The 21,058-nt window shown below is 26.5% G+C and overlaps 8 protein-coding genes across 8 annotated transcripts; 3 read left to right on the forward strand and 5 right to left on the reverse strand.

Moving 5' to 3' along the window:
* Window positions 1-1,280: 1,280 nt before the first annotated feature.
* DICPUDRAFT_80611 (uncharacterized protein) lies at window positions 1,281-2,614 on the reverse strand (the record flags this gene model as incomplete). The annotated part of the gene is made up of 2 exons (XM_003289805.1): window positions 1,281-1,307; window positions 1,385-2,614. 2 exons carry the CDS (start codon window positions 2,612-2,614, stop codon window positions 1,281-1,283), a joined length of 1,257 nt encoding a protein of 418 aa, XP_003289853.1.
* A 420-nt stretch (window positions 2,615-3,034) lies between these two features.
* Window positions 3,035-3,370, reverse strand: DICPUDRAFT_80612 (uncharacterized protein; the record flags this gene model as incomplete). The annotated part of the gene is made up of 1 exon (XM_003289806.1): window positions 3,035-3,370. One exon carries the CDS (start codon window positions 3,368-3,370, stop codon window positions 3,035-3,037), a length of 336 nt encoding a protein of 111 aa, XP_003289854.1.
* A 744-nt stretch (window positions 3,371-4,114) lies between these two features.
* Window positions 4,115-4,868, forward strand: DICPUDRAFT_168762 (uncharacterized protein; the record flags this gene model as incomplete). Its single annotated transcript, XM_003289795.1, has 2 exons — window positions 4,115-4,327; window positions 4,416-4,868. 2 exons carry the CDS (start codon window positions 4,115-4,117, stop codon window positions 4,866-4,868), a joined length of 666 nt encoding a protein of 221 aa, XP_003289843.1.
* A 378-nt stretch (window positions 4,869-5,246) lies between these two features.
* On the forward strand, window positions 5,247-5,955 carry DICPUDRAFT_36395 (uncharacterized protein; the record flags this gene model as incomplete). Its single annotated transcript, XM_003289796.1, has 2 exons — window positions 5,247-5,438; window positions 5,515-5,955. The coding sequence occupies 2 exons, from the start codon at window positions 5,247-5,249 to the stop codon at window positions 5,953-5,955; spliced, it is 633 nt and encodes a 210-aa protein (XP_003289844.1).
* A 788-nt stretch (window positions 5,956-6,743) lies between these two features.
* On the forward strand, window positions 6,744-8,864 carry DICPUDRAFT_154313 (uncharacterized protein; the record flags this gene model as incomplete). Its single annotated transcript, XM_003289797.1, has 2 exons — window positions 6,744-6,926; window positions 7,068-8,864. The coding sequence occupies 2 exons, from the start codon at window positions 6,744-6,746 to the stop codon at window positions 8,862-8,864; spliced, it is 1,980 nt and encodes a 659-aa protein (XP_003289845.1).
* Window positions 8,865-8,996: 132 nt separating this feature from the next.
* DICPUDRAFT_154314 (uncharacterized protein) lies at window positions 8,997-9,470 on the reverse strand (the record flags this gene model as incomplete). The annotated part of the gene is made up of 1 exon (XM_003289807.1): window positions 8,997-9,470. One exon carries the CDS (start codon window positions 9,468-9,470, stop codon window positions 8,997-8,999), a length of 474 nt encoding a protein of 157 aa, XP_003289855.1.
* Window positions 9,471-9,703: 233 nt separating this feature from the next.
* DICPUDRAFT_48847 (uncharacterized protein) lies at window positions 9,704-14,438 on the reverse strand. Its single transcript, XM_003289808.1, has 2 exons — window positions 14,150-14,438; window positions 9,704-14,058 (listed from the first exon to the last, which is right to left on the reverse strand). The coding sequence occupies exons 1-2, from the start codon at window positions 14,266-14,268 to the stop codon at window positions 9,777-9,779; spliced, it is 4,401 nt and encodes a 1,466-aa protein (XP_003289856.1). The 5' UTR covers window positions 14,269-14,438; the 3' UTR covers window positions 9,704-9,776.
* A 1,245-nt stretch (window positions 14,439-15,683) lies between these two features.
* On the reverse strand, window positions 15,684-19,951 carry DICPUDRAFT_154316 (uncharacterized protein; the record flags this gene model as incomplete). The annotated part of the gene is made up of 2 exons (XM_003289809.1): window positions 15,684-18,251; window positions 18,326-19,951. 2 exons carry the CDS (start codon window positions 19,949-19,951, stop codon window positions 15,684-15,686), a joined length of 4,194 nt encoding a protein of 1,397 aa, XP_003289857.1.
* Between the last annotated feature and the right edge of the window lie 1,107 nt (window positions 19,952-21,058).

Below are 21,058 nucleotides of genomic sequence, written 5' to 3' on the forward strand. Positions count from 1 at the left end.
AATTTAATAAGAAAAAAAAAAAAAAAAAAAAATTAAAAAAATATAATTTTATTTATATACAAATATGTATGGAATTTTTTTAGATGAAAAATTTATTTATTAACAAAATGCTATATAGACAAACAAATCAAAAAATAATTATAAAAAGAAAGATACTGAATTTTTCATATATAGGAAATTATTTAGTTATATCTATAGATATTTATTTATATGTGTATTTATTTATTTTTTTTAATGAAATATTTTTGATTGCATCTATTGGTTGAATAGTTGATGGACGATTTGAAAAATAATATACAAGAACCCCAATGATTGTTTTATGACTTTAAATGTGTCGATAATGAATATGAAAGAATAGACAAGAACCCCCAATGATTGTTTTATGATTAAAAATGTGTCGATAATGAATATGAAAGAATAGACAAAAACCCCAATGCTTGATCTCTGATATATAAAAGTTTAGACAAGAACCCCAATGCTTGATCTCTGATTTATGAAAGTTTAGACAAGAACCCCAAAATTTGTTTTGTGACCTAGAATATTTTGATAATGAAAAAGAAAGAATGGACAAGAACCCAATGTATACTTTGCAAACGTTATGATATTGAAAGAAAGAATCAGATTTTAAACTAAAAAATATTAAAATTAAATATAAGTATCTTTTTTTTTTTACTTAAACATTAACATTATAGTTACCCCATTGTAGACTTTAAATAGCGATCACGTGTGGATAATGAAAGAGAAAGAATTTGACTAAATATGAAATAAATATTAGTTTCTTTTTTATTCAAATATAATTATAATTATGCAAATATTATCATTATAATTACCTTTAGAAGACTAATGAATGTGTTAACTGAAAAATGAAAAATTGGATTTAACCTAACAAAGAATTAAATTATATATTAGTAATTTTTATATTCAAATATAATAATAATTATCTAAATATTAATTATAGTTACCTTAGGAATTGTTTTGTTATAATTGAACGTGGAACCTTTAGAATTTTTCTGTAGATTTGAGCTAATGTGATGTGTTATTTCATATTAATGTTGATAAAGATGAATGTTTCTCGGATGTAGATGACTTTTCTTAATTCCATCAATTTCAATAATTGAAACATTGAATGAAACGATTTTATTAATAATTTAGTCTTCATCAAGTTCTATTGAATGAAACATTGAATTAAGAATTTAAACTATTAATTTAATGGCTATCATTTTCAATATTGATCGATATCTATATAATCATTGTCATCTTCATCTTTATATTCATTAGGCCTATAAACGTTCGGCACTAGCTACTCTCTGAAATAAATTATAAATGAAATAAATTAATATATTTTTTTTATTATGTATTAATATAAATTTAATGGATTACTTACTCTAACATCCCTAAATGGTTTTCTACAGTTTGGGCAGGTACGGTAGCTTTTTGACCATTCGAAAATACATTCATAACAAAATCTATGAACGCATGCAATATATGCGAGTTCGCTGGCCTCTATTTCATTCATACAAATTGTGCATTTGTCGTCCCTTTCTAAACGGTCCCTTTCCAATCTTTCTTGTTCTAATCTTCTTTTTTCTTTTCTTTCTTTCTTTTGTAATTCTTTTTGAAGATTCTCTAATCTTTTTCTCTCTTCAATTTCGGCTCTTTCTTCTCTTTCTCTTCTTTGGAGGCTACTTAATCTTGATCTTTGATGTTTTTCTTTTTCTTCTTTTTCTTTTTGGATTCTTTCTAAATTTCTTTTTTCATATTCCTCTTTTATTTCTTTTTCTCTTTGAAGAATTTGAGCTCTTTCAATTTCTTCCATTTCTTCCCTTTCTCTGTAAAGTTTTGAAATTCTTTTAATATCTGCTGCTCTTTTGATTTGATCTAATTTTATTTTTTCATCTCTTTCTCTCTCTACTCTTACTCTTTCCATTTCAATTAATATTTCTCTATCTCTTTTTAAACTCTCTTCATCTTCGAGTTTAAGTTTTTTTGAAAATTCTCTATCACAATTTTTTACATTATCTATTTCCAATGGTCTTTTCTTCATTGGACTATTGCCAGTTGATGTGGATGCACCTGAAGAACTATTTACTGGCTTTCTAAATTTATTGGTTCTTGATAATGGTGATGGTGCAGAGACTGATGATGATGGTGCAGAGGTAGAGGCAGAGGCGGATGGTGCAGAGGCAGAGGCGGAGGCAGATTGTGCAGATACAGATGCAGATACAGATGATGCTGGTGCAGATGCTGATGATGCTGATGCTGATGCATATGGTGCTGGTGCAGATGATGCAGATACTGATGGTGCTGAAACAGATGAAGCAGGTGCAGATGATGCTGATACTGATGCTGATGGTGCAGAGACTGAAGTTAATGGTACAGAGGCTGAGGCTGAGACACAGGCTGATGGTGCAGAGGTAGAGGCGTTTGGTGGGGATTGATGATTTGGGGTTAATTGTACGGTTGAATCATTGTTGATTGGGTGTGGGTCTTGGGTGTGGGTTCTATTATTGTTGTTTCTCATGTTATTGCTATTGTATATTTTGTTATTAATAAAAAAAGCTAATGAGAAACTAGTGATACCACATAAAATGTAAAAAACAAGTAATAAATCCATTTTTAAATAAATAAATTAAGTTGTAAATTATTTTATAAAAATAAAAAATTATTATTGTTATTATTAAAAATTATTATATGTGCCGAATATTATAATGAAAAAAATAAAAATGTATGATTATTTGTATGTATATAAAATAATAAAGAAAAAAAAAAAAAAAAAAAAAAAAAAAAAACTTTTTAAAAATACTATGAAAGAAAATTAAAAAAAAAAGTAAATTTAACACTGTTTAAAAAAATTAAAAAATTTTAAACAGTGTTTAATGAAAAAGGAAACAGTGTGGTTGGTCATGCAAATTGAAGAAAATAATACAATTAAAATAATTTGAATGATATAGTAGTTTTTGTTTGTTTTTTATAGTTTTTTTTTTATGAATCACTTCAGATATCCATACCTTAACCAGATTTTGAATCATCATTTTCATCGACTTTTATTTTTACCAGATGTCATTGACTTTGAATTGGTTGCTGCCATGCCACTACCAAATACAGTAACACTATTATAATTGACGATATTGTATTTCAATAAGAATGGTTTGATAGCTGGATGGTTGAGTAAAGTTGAATGGATCCAAATATTTCTAGCATTCTCAGAGGTGCCATATATACAAAATAAGAGAATACCAAAGAGACGAATGAAAAAGTAAAACATAAAGTAAGCTGCAAAATTGGGTCCTTCTGAAACACATGTTTCTTGATTTCCACCAGCCAATAAACATTGTACATATCCTGGAATGGATGCTTTGTATTCATCCATGTGTCTTTCGTTATCGAAATTAAATACAAATAAATAAAAAAATGAGCCTCCTACTAAAGTTACACAAAGGAATGGTTTTATTTGTAATTTCAAGATTTTTTTATCTTTTGAAATATATTTAATAATTGTATAAATTTAATTATTATATATAAAAAGTTTATCCATAAAAACAAATTCTAATATTGGCCCAATATTAAAAACCAATCTATTGATGATTTACTGGTTATTGTGATATACCCTGATAACAATGTGTGATATAATTTCTAAACAACAGTTTTTTGTTAAAATAATATTATAATGTGTACATTATTAATAATTTAGAAATTTCAAAGTCAATTATTACTTTAAACTCCAAGCGTCATTATAGATTTTTAACAATGCTTTTCATGTACCAAAACTGAAAAAAGATTTTCTCTGAAAACTAACTTATGAATTTAATTCTAAAAATAAATCGATGTTGATAAGGCTGCACCCTAAGGATTACCATTTATCTAACTTTTCTGTTGATATTATAATTGAGGTTATATTATAAATCATATTAGTTAGATCCATATCGAGATTATTCAGTTTTATAATCATTCTTTTAAATGATTATAAAAAATATGAAAAAAATAAAATAATTTTTTTATATTTTAAAAAAAAATTGGAAATTTTTTATAATTTATAATAAAAAAGAAAATGGGATTTTTTAGAGTAAGTGAAAAAAAAAAAATTTAAATTTTTAAAAAATTTATTTATTAATTAATGGAAAAAGATTATAATTATTTTTTTAAAATATATATTATAGGTGATATTAAAAGTGGGAAAACCTGTTACTTAGATAGATATATAGAAGATAGCTTTAACCCCATGGAATCGTCTGCATTCCTTGGTAATAGTTATAGTTATAGTAATAGCACTAAAAAGATTTATTTTAATAATAACTGTATCATAAAACTTCTACTGTTGGATTATAATGTGTGAATAAAAAAATAAAATTATTTAAATTATTTTTTTCATATTATTTTAATATTTAATGATTAACATTTTACATATATATTTATAGAATATTAATTCAAGATTTATAAACTATGATTCCTATAATGAAATAAAAGGGTCCCATGGAATTATTTTTACCTATGATATCTGTAATAGATATTCATTTGAGAACTGTATAAAATATTATCAAGAATTAAAAAAAGAACTATTTGGTTGTACCCAAATTATTTTGGTTGGGACAAAATTAGATATAGCTGAAATTGATGAAAAAAAAAGAAAAGTGACTTATGATGAAGGAAAATTATTTGCAGACCAACAAGGGCTAGAATTTTATGAAACCTCTTCAAAACAAAATATTGGTGTTCACCAATCCATGTTGGCTTTAATTGGTCAAATAATAGATAGTAATAATCATAGGAGGGAAAATAAGTATAATGATATCAATAGCAATAGCAATAATAATAATAATAATAATAATAATAATAATAATAATAATAAATCAAAATGTACTATTCAGTAAAATAAACTCTATCTATTAAATGAACAAATATTTAAAATAATTGTTTCTCCCTCAGAAAAAACAAAATAATTATTTTATTCAGTAAGATCATAAATATAAATTAAAATGAAACTAGATCTTAAAAAATAATTTTTTTTTTTATACCAGAGTTTTTCAAAAAAATGTCAAATTATATGAAATTCAATTATTAAACTCAATTTACAAATTTATTTTTAGGTCTAATAAAACTAATAATCAAAAAATAATATTTATTATGGGTGAAGGGAATTTTTATTTTATTAATAAAATTTCAAACTTAAAAAAAAAAATATTGTTAAAAAAAAAATTTGATTGAAAAATTTTTGAAAAAAAAAATTTTATTTTATTATTTATTTAATTATGGAAGGAGATCATTTTGTAAAAATATTAATTGTAGGTGGTCTCCAAAGTGGAAAAACCTGTTACTTTAATAGGTATATTGAAGATACCTTTACCCCCCAGGAAAGAAACTGTTACCTTGGCAATATTTTTAAAAGGAAAGAGATTATTTTTGATAACTATAAAATAAATCTTTTACTGATAGATGATAATGTGTGTAATATAATTTCTTTTCTTATTAATTTAATATATTATTATTAACATTAAGCACACATATATTTATTTATAGGATTTAAATTCAAGTTTTAAAAATGAACATATGGAACATCAATATTATGGGGTCCATGGAATTGTTTTTATATATGATATCTGTGATAGAAGTTCATTTAATCAGTGTATAGAACATTATAATGATTTAAATACAAATCCATGTGGTAATTCCCTAAAAATTTTTGTTGGAGCAAAATTAGATATAGCTGAAATTGATGAAAAACAAAGAGAAGTGACTTATGATGAAGGAAAAAATTTTGCAGACCAAATAGGGTCAAAATTTTATGAAGTTTCTTCAAAACAAAATATTGGTGTTCACCAATCCATGTTGGCTTTAATTGGACAAATAATAGATAGATGTATCAATAGCAATAATAATAATAATAGTAATAATAACAATAATAATAATATTATTATTAATAATAATAACAATAATAAATCAACATGCACTATTCAATAAAATAAATTCTATCTATTTATTTTTAAAAAAAAAAAAAAAAAAAAAAAAAACAAATAATTTAAAAACAAATAATTAAAATAATAAATTTGTTTTTAAAATTATATTATGTTTAGATATGTTTGTTTGGATGATTTATCCACCCTTTTTTTTTTTTAAATACTTTTTTCTCAATTTATTAATTAATAAATATCTTTTTTTTTTTTTTTTTTTTTTTGTTTCATCAAACTACACATATAAAAATTTAACAATATTATAATAATTCAAAAAATTAAAAAAGATTAAAGGTGATGGAAATTAAAAAAAAAATAAAAAAAAATAAATAAAAAAAAAAAGAAAAAAAACCTCCACCCAAAATTTTTTTATAATTTTTTTTTATTTTTTTTTTTATTTTTTAGTTTTTATAAAATTTTATAAAATATAATAGAAAGCTTTTTTTTATTTTAAAAAAACATTTACATCATCACTTGTATCGATATAAAAACCACCATAATATTTATATATTTATTTATTATTTAAATAAATATTAAATAGATATTAAATAAAAATAAAAATAAAAATAAAAAAAATAAAATAGTTTTTTAGAAAATATAATATCTTTTTTTAAGAGCTTCTTTTTGTACCTATAGTTATAATTCGCAAAAAAAACACACAGCCACACATATAAAAAATTAAAAAACTCACACACAACACACACAACACACAACACACAAAAAAAAATTATTGTAATATATATACTCAAAAATTTAATTTTATAGAAATTATAAAAATATATAGTAATAGAATTAAAAATGTTATATTTAGTAGCAACAGGTGATTATCATGGATCGACAGAGAATCATTTATCATTTGTAAAAGGTCAAAGAATTGAATTTTTAGAAAGAACTGAAAATGGTTTCATTAAAGGTAAACTTGATGGTAAAGTTGGTATTTTCCCATCATCTTTAATTACAATCGAAACAAGACCATTATCTGTATGTACAAAAAAAGAGCATTATTTATTTATTTTTTTTTTACGAGAAACTAAAAATAGATTTTTTTTTTTTTATATTTTTAATTTAAAATTTTTTTTTTTTTTTTATTAATATAAAATTTTTTTATTTTTATTTTTATAGATCATTCAAAACCAATCACTTAAATTACAAGAAGAACCAACCAGTACAACAGAATCATCTTCAATTAAGAATGAAACAAATACAACCAACACTAGTGTAATGAATGGAAATTCTACATCACCAACTTTACAATCGAATAATTCAACACCAATTTCAACATCATCAGAATTTAAATCATCAACATCATTACACTCAGATAATGCAAGTGAATCATCAATAAACTCAACTAGTAAAACAAGTGTTGTTGGTGATTTTGATGATAATGCATCCAATCATAGCAAGAGTAGCAGATTATCAGTTGCATCGTTTGCAACAGCCACTACAACCACCACCACAACCACTTTAGCATCGTCAGCATCGTTAATGGGCAAAGATAAAAAAGATAAAAAAGATAGAAAGGATAAAAAGAAAGATAAGGATAAGGATGTATCTGAAAAAGAAGGTTTATATCGTAAATCCAAGAGTGGTTCATCCTCAACAAAAAAAAGATATGCAAATAGAAAAGCATGCGATCCATGGGTTGTAGCAAAGTATGCTGATATTCCAGAGGAAGTACGTGTTGATATGGCCAAGGAAGATATCCCTGTTCAAGATATAGAAAAACATTTTAGATTATTCCTTCGTATTGTTAAATTTATTACACGTCAAAAGATCACATTATTGGTTCCAGTCGATCTCAGTGTTCCAACAAAAGAAATGTCATTATTAGATATCAGTGATGCAGAAAGTATTGCAAACAAACAACCAATGTATACTAAAGAAGAAATTAGAACATCAGCTTTCGACAACGTTGATGCATTCGTCGATGCTCCAATTATGGATGAAACAGAAAAATTAGCCAAAACTACCGAAATTAAATTAGAAAGAAAGCGTATTCTCACTGGTATTTCTACAGAGTTTCTTGGTCAAGCATCAACCACCATTAAAGTTATCCCAAGTAATGATATTAAAAAAAGAGTTAAGTTTACAAATCAAGTTGCTCGTGGTCAATATGGTAAGGTTTATGATGGATTCTACGACAAGAAAAGAGTATGTGTCAAAGTTGTTAACTACTCTACACCAAAAGAACAACACAATGTATTACAAGAAATTGGTTTCCTCAATAGTTGCAACCATCCAAATATTTTAAAATATTACAATTCGGTTCTCTACGGTAGTGATCTTTTTATTATTACAGAGTTCCTTCAAGGTGGTACATTGGAACAAGCTGCAGCTTCATCTCATATCTTCAAGGAAACTCAAGTTGGTTATATTGGTTTAGAGCTTTTAAAAGCATTGGAATACCTTCACGCAAGAAAGTTAATTCACAGAGACGTTAAAGCAGCAAATGTTATGGTCACCCCAGATGGCTATGTCAAATTAATCGATTTTGGTCTTTGTGCATCCGTTGAAAAAGGTGGCTCACAACATATGGTCGGTTCACCATACTATATGTCACCAGAAATGATTCGTGGCGAAGAATGTAGTTATCCTACCGATGTTTGGAGTTTTGGTATTTGTATGTTAGAATTGTTATTTAAGAAACCACCACACCGTGACAGCAGAATGAAGGCAATGTTTTATAATGCAATCAATGGTATCGATTTCCCAAAGATTCGTTGTTCAATCGATTTAAAGGATATGTTATGGCAATGTTTTGAATCAAACCCTGAAAAACGTTCATCTGTAGATAAATTAATGAGACATCCATTCTTTAAGAGAGTAGAATCAAGATCCCATATGAAACCAGTTTTCGATGGTATTTTCGCAACAAATTCAAAATCATCTGGTTCAATTGCTCAAACTGGTTTCTTCTAATAAAAAAGAAAAACTTTTATTTATTAAATTATATATAAAATAAAATTTAAAAAAAAAAATAAAATAAATATCTATTTGTTTTGTTTTTTATTTAAAAATATAATATAATTCCTTTATTCTTTATTTTTTATATTATTTACAATGGTTGAAATAACCATAATTAATTCTTGCAGAAATTGAACACGACATTACACGATTTAAACAGGTATAATTAAAATAATAGGGTGGTCCAAAGTTATCTTTACCACAATATGATGCCCATACATTATTATGTAAGAAATTATCTTTAGGGTATAACTCCCCAAACTTGTCCCTAAAGAAATATGTACCAATTCCACCATTAACATCCATCATAACATCTCTTTTTGGAATAATATCATTTTCTAAAATAAACTTTAATTGGACTGTTGAACTTGGTTCTACAATTTGTTTAAATAAAAAATTTGGGGGATGAGTTTCTTCAAAATTTCCTGTTCCAAGAGCTAAGTTTGGTATTTTAACAATATCCCATTCTTGACTTTTTTCATTTAATATATATAGTTTGGCGTCATATCCAAATGAATAGTTAATGCATAAAATTAAAATTAAAAATAATAATAATTTCATTTTTTATAAATCTAAATATTTTTAATATATCACAGTTGTTATTTTATTACTATAATGTTTCAAAATAAACAAAAAAAAAATCAAAGTAAAAAAAAAAAAAAATAAAAAAAAATTTTGTGTGTTTGGGAAAATTTAATAAATAATAACCCACACCCATTTTTTTTCTTTTTATCTTTTCTTTTTTTTTTTTTTTTTTTTCTTTTATTATTATTAATTATTAATTTAGTTTTTTTAATTATTTTAATATTTAAATATTAAATATTCTATATTACAATTATTTATTTATTTATTTATATATTTTTTTTTTTAACATTCTATACAACAAACTCTGCACATTGAGGTATAACAACCGCACATTCCACCCAGAATTAAAACTTTTGTATTTTCATTTTTTCTTTTATATGAAATAAATGGATTGACTTCGACAATAAATGTTTGATAGCCCGATTTGATACGAATCCATCTATAGAACCAACGGAATTCACTTGTTCTTTGTTTTGAGGAAAAGTAAATTAAACCTAATAAAGCCCATAGTTTTTCGGTTTCTGCTTGTACATGGGACCAATATCTAAAGAATGGCATGAAATAAACATTCTTATATGCACCATCATTATAACTAAGGAATAAACTTATTGGACAATAGATTTGATGTGTTTTTTTACTTTCTTGGACTGATTGATTAACGTATGGGTTACCATATAATGATTTTTTGTATGCACCAATCCAAACTATACCAACTTGACAATATTCTTCAATTTTAGAAAACCAGAACAAAAGGAAAATATGGAAATGGCTGTATTGGTTTTTGCTCCAATATGAGATGAATGAAACTTTAGGATGAGCAATCCAAATAATTGAACAGATAAAACCTCTAGTATCAGAGCTCTTGAGGTAAACAGCAAGGAATACAAATATTTTGTTATAGTCTGGTGCAAATTTAGCCGAAATAAATGAAGCTCTTGGATGAATGAGATAGACAATCGAGATTCTCTTCTTTTCATTTTCTTTGTTGAAGAAGAATAGGCAAAGAATATAGAAACGAGTGAGTGATTCTGATTTCCAATAGTCGATGAAGCCAAATTTTCTAACGATATAAATAATTGATAAATGATAGTCGTCTTTTAAATGACCATATTTACGCCAGAATAGAGGGAAAATGCAAAATACATTACTATTGCAATCATTGTCATATCTAATAAAGGAAATATATGGATGAGCTAACCAAACCAATGCGAACAAACTACGATAACCTGCTTTTTTCTCTATATCATCTGTGGTAATTCTATAATATAATGGGAATAGTCTATGCGTGATTTCGTGATCAACTTTAGTGTAGTTGAACAATGAGGTAAATGGAAAGACGAACCAAAGGAAGCTAAATTGTAACATATTGTGTTCAGTAGAGTTTTTGTAGTACCAAATTGGTAAAAAGTATAATGAAAAGAGATAGCTTGATTTTTGGTAATTGATTAAACCATAGTTTGGTACGAAATATAAAATGCTGACTGCTATTGAACGTACTGTGACTCTAGTGCTACTACGTTTACGGCCGTCAATTGATTCATCGTTTTCACGTGGTTTCGATGCATCTGGTACACTACGGACCCAAAAGAATGGTATGAATCTTGTAATAGTTGCGAATGGTGTATTTTCATAAAGGAATAGACTAACGAGTGGATGGAAAAGCCAGAACAAAGCGAATGTAACATTTGAAATATCATATTTGTAACAGAATAAAAATAAGAAGAAACAGATTCTATCAGCGGCTTTTTTGCTATTATAAAACAATGCAATATATGGTTTAATGAACCAGAATAATGCAAGATGTGAATATGCTTTAGCTTTATCTGTCTTGAGATGGAATAGTAGGAAGAAATAAATTTTGTATGAATCTGTAATAGTTTCTAATTTTGAATATCTATCGATATCTTCACCATTACCATTAATATTTGAGGCACCCGGTGTAATCTCATCTTGTACCATTTGGTTAATTGAGTCGGCAATAGACTCTTGTTTGGTGATGGTTTTCTTGACAAGTGTTTGACGACAGAACAATGTTAGGTGAGTTGTAACAAACCAAAAAATAGATAATCTACTGAACTCTCTTAATTTTGATTTAGCTTTATCATATGCAACCAATAACAATACCCTAATATGTTTACTATTTTCGGCTTTATTTTTCCAATATACCCAAAGTGGGGCAAAACCAGTAATTGAGTATTTTTCACTGTTATGTTTGAAGAATAGGAAAACATTCATTGTAAAGTATTCGCTATAGTCACGGTATGTATGACGATAAAGGAACCAACAAACCCATTTCAAGTGATCTAGACCTTTAATTTGATGAGAATAGAATGGAAGGAGGTAGGTATTTTCGACATTGCTGGCCTCTCTATGATAGTGGATGTAATATGGTGGAAGGAAACATGGTGTAACCAATTTAAATTCGTATTCGGCAGAATCTCTATAAAAGTAGAATGGAAGGAATAATGTATTTCTTTGAGGTCTTGAATCTTTGTCAGTAATAAATCTCCAAAACAATGGCATAATAAGTAACATTTCATTAAAGTTGTTCTTTGACATCCATAGAATTGGTAGAATACGAATTGAATAGCTATTATCTTCACCACAAGTTTCATAATGGAATAATGGGAAAAGAACATCAAGGCAAAAGGATCTAGTTTCTCTACCAATCTTGATACGGAATAATGGGAATAAAAAGTAACGATTGACCGATGAACCTTTGTAAGATTTACCATAGAATGGGAACCAATAGGTGAATATTTCATTCTTGCTTGCATCTTGAGTTCTAAAAAAGAATGGGAAGAGTGTTGTAAACTTGAAAATTGATTTACGGTAATAAATAAAGGTGGGCAATAACAATATTACCAAATGAGTCTCTCCTTTGTAGACATCGACAAAAATTGGCGCAATTAATCTAAATGAATTACCTAATCGTCTCCAATAATAATAAATTGGAGATATTACAATATCCTTATCTTCTGTGTGCTTTTGATAGAAAATTGGAATAATAAATCTTTTAAGATAGTTTTGATATCTTCTTTGATAGAATAATGGGGCAAAAATATAACTATCAGTTTCGACCAATGACCATTTGAATAATAATATTAATGGTAATAATAAGAAGTGGCTATTATTTCCTTTTCTCCAGTAAAATGTGATTGGTAAAAATGATTTAAAGACATAATCGAATTCCATAATGGTTTCATATTCTGGTTTTTCTGGTACTGGTGGTGGGGGTGGAGGTATTGGTTTTTGTATTTTATCTGAAATTTTTTCCAAATTAACTGAGTTAGGTTCTATTTCTTCATTTCCTGGTGTTTCATTATCACTAGCCTGTATTTGGTCGATTGATTCTTCGACCTCTACCCTCTTGTTATTGATTTCATTCATTTTAACTTCTTTTTTATAACTCTTATGATTATACCAAACATACAATAAAACATGACCCTTTACATATTCTTTGCAGGTACTGTAAGCGTAGAGTGGGAGGAAGCCGTGTCTGAGACGATTTTTTTCAGTATTTTTATAATAGTGAATAAACCTATAAAAGAAGTGATAGTATTTGACGCTACCATGTTGATAGTTATTGAATTGGATGAATGGGTAAATAAAGTATACACTATATCCATGATCGTAATGTGATTTACGGTATCCGAAAATAGGCCATAAGTGCCACCAATAAGATGAGCCAGTTTTCTTTCTAAACCAGAATATTGGAAATACGATTACCCAGTTAATGCAACTATATTTTATATGATTGAAAAGTAAGCATACATTTAAGAACTTTTTGGTGCCAACAAAATTTTGATACAATAATATTAATGGAATAAAGTGGAATCTATAACTATTTGAAATGGCTCTATAATAATATAACATTGCAATTGATATGAATTTATTCTCGCCTCTTCGCATATAAATGATTGCTGGATAAAAGTTGAATGTAACACTATTGCTGGACCAACTTGACCATAGAATTGGGAAAATTACAAATCTCTTGAACTGATTCTTCATTATATTTGAATAATAGAATAAAATGGCCACACTAACTCTTAATTTTTCATTATATACATGATGATAAATAAAGAATGGTAGAATAAAGAAGGAGAAGAAACTATCGTACACCATAAACTGAATGATAAATGCAATATTCAAAAGGAAACCATCATCCTGCTTCTTTAAAAGACCAACTGGTAATAATAGATACATCCATTTGTCGCCTGATGGAGAAACCTTCTTTGTTACCCAAAAAATCGGAAATATTGTAAAGAATACTCGGCCATAATCGTATCTATACCAAATGAAAGGCGCTATTGAAAACCAAACACTTTCACCATCTTTACTTGAAAATATATTAACTATACCACACAGCGAGAATTTGAACTTTCCATCACCAGAGATAACCCACATAATCGGTCTGATACCAAATCTAAATTCTTTTGGGCTGTATTCGATATGTATTATTGGCCATAATATATCAATAAACTGTGTATCAGTAAGTTCTTTATATGTTAATCTAAATAAAATGTATAATAATGCAAATAATTTTTGACCATGTTTCTCTTTCCTATTTTTTAAAAAAATGATAAATTTTAATAAAATTTGAAATTTACACAAAAATATCTATATAAATAATTAAATAAATAAAAAATACATACCATACAATTAATGGCCATAATAAGAAGAATAATGTACTTGTTTCTCTTTTATAATCCTCTTTTGTTTTGTAGTATACAATGGGGAAAGCTGGGATGTAGTCACAATTTATTCGAACCATATCCCACTCTTTTTATATTTTATGATAAAAATATTAATTATAAAATATAAATATATAAATAACTATTGATTTTTTAATGATAATAAAAAATTATAATTATAAAAAAAAATTTAAATTAATTAAAATTTAATTTTAAAATCAACTAACTGTACTTGATGATAATAAAAATAAAATTCATTATATTAGTAAAGTTATTCTATATTGAATAATAAAAAATAAAATAAAATAAAAAAAAGAAAAGAGATATTTGTTTATTTTGGGGGGGAAATTGAATTTTGAAAGTTTGTGAGGTCTATTTATATGTATTTGTGTGTAATAAAGTGTGAGTGGGGAAAAGTTAACATAAGTGTGTAGTTTTTAAAAATGATCTGATTTTTTTTGTTTATTTACTTTTTGTATTTTACAGTTTGTATTTATATACCTGTTGTTTCTAATACAAATTAAATAAAAAGAATAAAGATAGGAATATCTCATGTAATAAAGATAATGATTGTGATGATGATGATTGTGATGTTACTTTTTGTAATTAAAGAAAATAAAGAATAGAATAAAACAAATAAACAAATGATTTATTTAAAATAATTATTATATTAAAAACGAGTTTTTATTTTTATATATTTTTTTTTAAATTTTAAATTTGTTTTTTGTTTTTTGTTTTTAAAAAATACACAAACTTTTCATTTTTTATATTAAAAATTTTAATTTTACAAAATGAAAAAAAAGATTTTATTTCAATTACATACAAATTATATAGTTGTTTTATAACCGTAGTTTATTTATATAAATTAATAAAAGTTATTTTTGTACGATTTTTTTTTTTAAAAATAAAAAAGAATTAAAAAAAAATAAAAAAAAAAATTATAAAAATCTGATAGTTAGTTTATTTTTTTTTTTTTAAATTTTTTTCAAATTTTTTCAATCATCACCTTTTCTTTGAATGATCAATATTTTAATCAAATTTTGCACACAAAAACACACCACTAACATACTTCCAACTAAAGTGTTTTTTTTTGTGCAACGGAAAAAAATATGTAAATAAATTATTAATTATTTTTTCTCAAAATAAAAGAATGAGATGTTAATAATAGGATGAAAATATTATTTAAAAAAAATAAAAAAATAAAAAAAATAAACAATAAAATAATAACTAAAAAAAGATCAACCAATATTTTTTTTTTTTTTTTTTAGATATTTTAAACACTTTGTTATAAAAATAAAAAAAGATAAAAGATTTAATAAATATAAACTATGGTTTTTTTTTAATTTTGTTATATTTTATTTAAGTTTTATAAATAAAATATATTTTAATAAATAAATAGTTTGTTTTTTTTTTTATTTTTATTATTCATATTTTTTTTTTTCGTTTATAGTGAAAAAAAGAAAATTATTATTGGTTTATATTATAAATTAGTGTTTTATGACTTTTCTTTTGAGGGAGATGAAGTTGGTAAAATTTTAGTTGGGTCTAAATTTGGTGTAATTTTCGATGAGGCAATAGCAACTCTTCTTCTGCCAAATCTACCTCTAAAAGCGTCACCATCTCTTACAGCCATGAGTAAGTCGTTAACGACATCCTCTTCATCACTTTTATCGGCACTACCACCATCATTTTTATCCTCATTACTTGTTGTAAGTTTTCTAACTGCTCTTTCTTGTCTTTGTTGTTTTTGTTGTTGTCTTTTAGCTTCTTTTTCTTGTTCTTCTTTTTGTTGTTGAAGGTGGGTGGTGGCATTTTCAAACAATGTTATAAATCTACCAAAGATATCGAATAGCTCTTCTGGTTGAACCTTTGTTGGATCTTCAGCAAAGAATATACAAAGCTTCTTAAAGTTTTCTTGGGTTGATTCTAAAAGTTTTCTCATTCTTTCTACTTCGGATGAGGCAGATGAAAGGAAGGTAACAATCGATTGGTTAAATGGTTCATTAGCTTTTTGAAGAGTTTCGACCATTTGTTTTACGCTATTTACATCACGACCAATTGAAGATACATCAGCAACGACACCAGACCAAATAGTTTTACGTGCAGTTGCAAGTGATGGCATTTCATCGGCAAATGTTAAAAGTTGTGGTTCTTTTTCTGTACAATATTTTACAAAGGTATTAATTAAATTGGATGAGAGATCTGATGATTTGGTATCAACAAGTTTATAAAGACATTCGATTTTGAAACCACTTTGATCACCTCTTGGTGTTCCATAGTTGATAAAGTTACCCAATACTAAAATGATTTCAATGATACGAAGTAGCTTCTTACTCTTGAATACTTCGTCGCATGCTAATGAAACTGCACCAATTTGTGGTTTTACTTCTTCGAGACGTGATTTAAATTCGGATTTTAATAAAAACATCGAGATCTTTTCACTTGCAAATGGTAAGGCTCCAATATCAATACAATATTGATCTGCAACTGAAAGTTTGGAACGATCTTCAGCTTGGAGGTACTCTTTTAATGCTGCCATATCTTCTTTGCTTGGTAAAAGTTTGGACATTTGCTTGACTTGGTCACGTGAAATTTGCTGTTCATCCATATTTTGAATACAAGCAATAAGTTGTTTGGTTGGGATACCTTTAAATTGTGATAAAAAGATACTTATATTTTGACCAAGTTTTGGATCAATAACTTGTGCAGGACCTTTTGGCTTAACAACTTTCTTTTCTCTAATAATAACCTTGGCTGCAAACTCATCCTCGATAGATTCCCATGGTAAATTAACATCGTCCATTGGTCCAAGCTTATCAAACAATGATTCGTTAACTTTGACAGGAGGTAATTTAGTCCATTGAAGTGCTTTTAATGGATGTTTTGGTTTTGGAACTTTTGGTGGAGGACGACATTGAATAGCTGCTGGTGCTTTCTTAAAACCTTTACCTGGTGGGGGTGGTGGAGGTGGTGGTGCGCCTGCTCCTCCTGGTGGTGGTGGGGGTGGAGGTGGGGGTGGTGCGCCTGCTTCGTCAGGGGATCCTGGTAAAACTATGGCACCTCCTGCTAACTTACCGCCTGGTGGTGGTGGGGGTGGTGGTGGAACCCCAATAGCAGATGGCTCTGGGGCTGATGGAGGTGGTTCCATTGACTTGATCATCTCTTCAATCTTTTTAACCATTGCTGGATCACTAGCACCTCCTTCTTTAACTTGTTTCAAAAGATCTACTAAACTCTTTATATTTATATCTTGCTCTTGGAGTTTCATAGCTTTGTCAATATTTTGTTTTTCTAATTCACCTAACTTTCTATTGAGGGTTACCTCAGCGGAAGCATTTTCTAGACCTATCATTAAACCTCTGAAATCGAAATTATTTGGATCCTCGAAACCACCTTTATGTAAAGATATTTGTTTGATTAAGGTGTCGCACATTATAAAGTATTTGGTACCATCTATTGGGTCACACGCTTTGATAACTAAAAGATTTTGAAGAATATTTAATAAAGATTTATTAAGTCCACTTTTATTAGTTGTATTTTTGAGAGCTTTGTAAACTTGATCAACATCTTCAATATCTATACCCAGTTGTTTCTTTAAATCTTCTAATCTAAGGTCAAGCTCTTGGTTATCTTCGTTCATCATCTCTTCAAAGATTTCGATTTGGGTGTAGAGTGTTTTTTCGTGAGTCAAACCTTTCTTCAAATCTCTTAAATAATTGTAAAGACCTAGACGAAGGAATTCGCTTCTAATATTAACTCTAACATTCATATCCTCCATTTCGAAAATTAACACATTGATAAAACATAATGCCTTGGTCTTCATTTCCAAAGATTCGTTATCTTTAATAAAACGTACAAAGAATGCAAATCTTCTCTTTTCTTTAGTTTTGGTTAATGCTTTCAATACTAAACTACAACCACCTGGGACATATTTATCTAATAACATTACTGTTAATAATTCGATAGCAATTGCTTTACTCTTTAATCCAAATTGTTTTGACCTAATAACTTTTACAATTGCTTTTGGAGCAATTGGTAAACCTGCAACAGCATTTAAACCAATCTACAAAAATAAAAATAATATTAGTATTTGTATTATAAAAATGTTAAAATTAATATTTATATTTAAAAACTTACAGGGTTTGACATAACTTTACCAATTGATATAACACAGTCGTCTTTATAATCTTTTCTTTTTGATTTTAATAATAAACTAAATAATATTTCTACACCATTCATAGCAACAAATGAATTCATCCAACCTTTGGTTACATTGGTTCTAAGAATAACAACAAGTGATTGGAAAATTGATTTGGATGGCTGTTCTTGAAGATTCTTTATAAAATATTCTGGTAATAGTTCATCTTTTTTCAATTTAAACTTTTGCTCTAATAATAACCATTTTCTAGTAGTTGATAGTTTGGATGCTGGAATTGTTAAATCTAAATCTGCCATTAATGTATCAAACATTAAATTAATCATATCATCATCTGGTTTTTCAGATCCATTTAATTCATTTAAAGATGATAAAGTTGTTGATGTTGTTGATGTTGTTAATTGAGAAGAGGTATCATCATTATTATTGTTGTTAGCGTTGGCTGGGGATAGTGTTGGGGTTGAGTTTAATGATGGAATATCTTGATTTGAAGGTTGTGGTGCAGCTAATGATGATACTAATGATGGTGACCCAGGTGCTACTGAGTTATCATTATTGGTTGGGTGGCTAAATGTTTGGCTTCTTCTTTTGGGATTTAATTTATTCATATGAATTGCACTTGAACAAGGGATCGTGTTCATAGATTCTAAACACTTCTTATGGCAAACTACACCGCAGAAAAAGCATTTATAACTTGTTGACCATATTCTAGTATTTTCTCCGCAATACACACAAGATGAAGTGCCTCTATGTAATCTAAAATCATGTTGAAACTTTGGTAATGGGTCCTCCTCTTCATTAACAACTGGTAAATTTACAGCATTGTTTACGTCTTTGTTGGCTATGGCACCATTTTGATTTTGATTATGCGAGGGATTGTTGGCACCTGGGTTTGGTGATGATTTTGATCTAAGAATGGTTGATGCTGTTCTTTTACCGCCTTTATCATTTGCAGTAGAACCATTTAATGAAGTAAGTGCCATAATATCTTCTGATGAAATACTTGCTGTAATTGCACCCTCTTTTTTATTTCCATTTGTTTTTGGTGATGACGTATTGGTTTTATTTGTATCTGTAAAAGTAACGGTTGGTTTTGGTGATGGTGGTTTATTTTCTGTTTTTGGTGGTGGGTTTAATGTAATTGTTGGGAGTGGAGGTGATGGTGGTGGAGGAGGTGGAGGGGGTGATGGTGGAGATTGTGAAATATTTTCTTTTTCTTTTTCTTTCTCTTTTTCTTTCTCTTCTTTTTCTTTCTCTTCTTTTTCTTTCTCTTTCTCTTTCTCTTCGTTTTCTTTTTCTTTTTGTTCTCTTTCTATTTTTTCTTCATCCTCTTGATTTTTTTTAAAGACATCCTGGTTTATAGCTTGTTGTTCTTGTTGGTGATCAATGTTTGGTGTTTCTTCGAATGAAGTTGTTTTTATTGGCTGATTGTTATTATTATCATTATCATTATTACCATTGTTATTGTTATTATCGTCATTATTATGATCTGATTCTAAATCTTTTAAACTTTGTTCTTCTCTTGAAACTTCCTCTGATAATGTTGAGGTTGAAGTTGATGAGGATGAGGATGATGATGATGAACTTAATGATGGTTCATTATCCATTTTAATTTATTTTTTTAAAAAAAAAAAATAATATAATTGTATAATATTACTATTTTATTTGAATAAATGAAATTTATTATTGTTTTTTTTTAAAAAAAAAATTTATTGTTATAATATTAACTATATTACTATATTATTTTTAATATTATTACTGTATTATTATTATTATTATTATTTTTATTATTATTATATTGATACTACAAATTATTTATTAATTTTAAACTATTAATTATTCCATATGATTATGATTATTCTTTGTGATACCAATTAAATAAATTATTTTTATATTTTTAAAATTTTCTCTAAAATAATTTATAATAATAATAAATTAAAAAATTAGTAAGTTAATGATATAATACTATGCAAATATAAAAAACAATGATTTAGTTATTATGTGGGTGAAAATAAATTTAAAAATCAAAAAAATTAAAAAATTACATATATCAATGTGTGAATGTGGGATATAGGGTGTTAGAGTTGAAAATGTTTATAATTTTGTGGTTGTTATTAGTAGTTTGATATCAAGAGTGGAGAAAAAAAACGTATAGATAAAGCTAAAACTACCTATCAAAACAATAACTTTATACTGAATGATTTATAAAAATAATAATGTAAATAGTTTATGAAATAATTATACTTTAGATAAAATAATGGGGATTTTAATTTTTTTTTTTTTTTTATTATTTTACCTTTTTATAAATTTTTTTTTTAAATTTTAAAAATAATTAAAAACATAAGGTTATATTTAAAACTATTTTTCTATTTTTTTATTGTGCTCAATAAAAAACTGTATATTTATATTACGATTTATAAAATTAACCAAAAAGAAAAAAAGAAAAATAAAAAAAACTATAATAATAACAGATTCTAAAATAAAAAAAATAAATAATAAAATTAAAAAAAAATAAAAAAAACAAAAAAAAATAAAAAAATAAAAAAAAAAATAAATTTTTTTATAATAATGCATTTAAATAAAAATTTTTTTTTTTTTTATAATAATAGAAAAAAAAAAAATTATTTTAAAAAAGATAAATTAATTAAATAGATTAATTAAAAAAAAAAAAATTAAACTAATCTGTTTGTTCATTATTTTAATTGTTTTTTTTT

Source organism: Dictyostelium purpureum (assembly GCF_000190715.1).
Source record: "Dictyostelium purpureum unplaced genomic scaffold DICPUscaffold_194, whole genome shotgun sequence".
Taxonomy (NCBI): Eukaryota; Evosea; class Eumycetozoa; order Dictyosteliales; family Dictyosteliaceae; genus Dictyostelium; species Dictyostelium purpureum.

Coding starts and splice junctions, on each gene's coding strand:
- DICPUDRAFT_48847 (XM_003289808.1), bottom strand. CDS start 14,268: ATGGTTCGAATAAATTGTGACTACATCCCAGCTTTCCCCATTGTATAC. Junction 14,059..14,149: donor TTATGGCCATTAATTGTATG/GTATGTATTTTT, acceptor TTTAAAAAATAG/GAAAGAGAAACATGGTCAAA.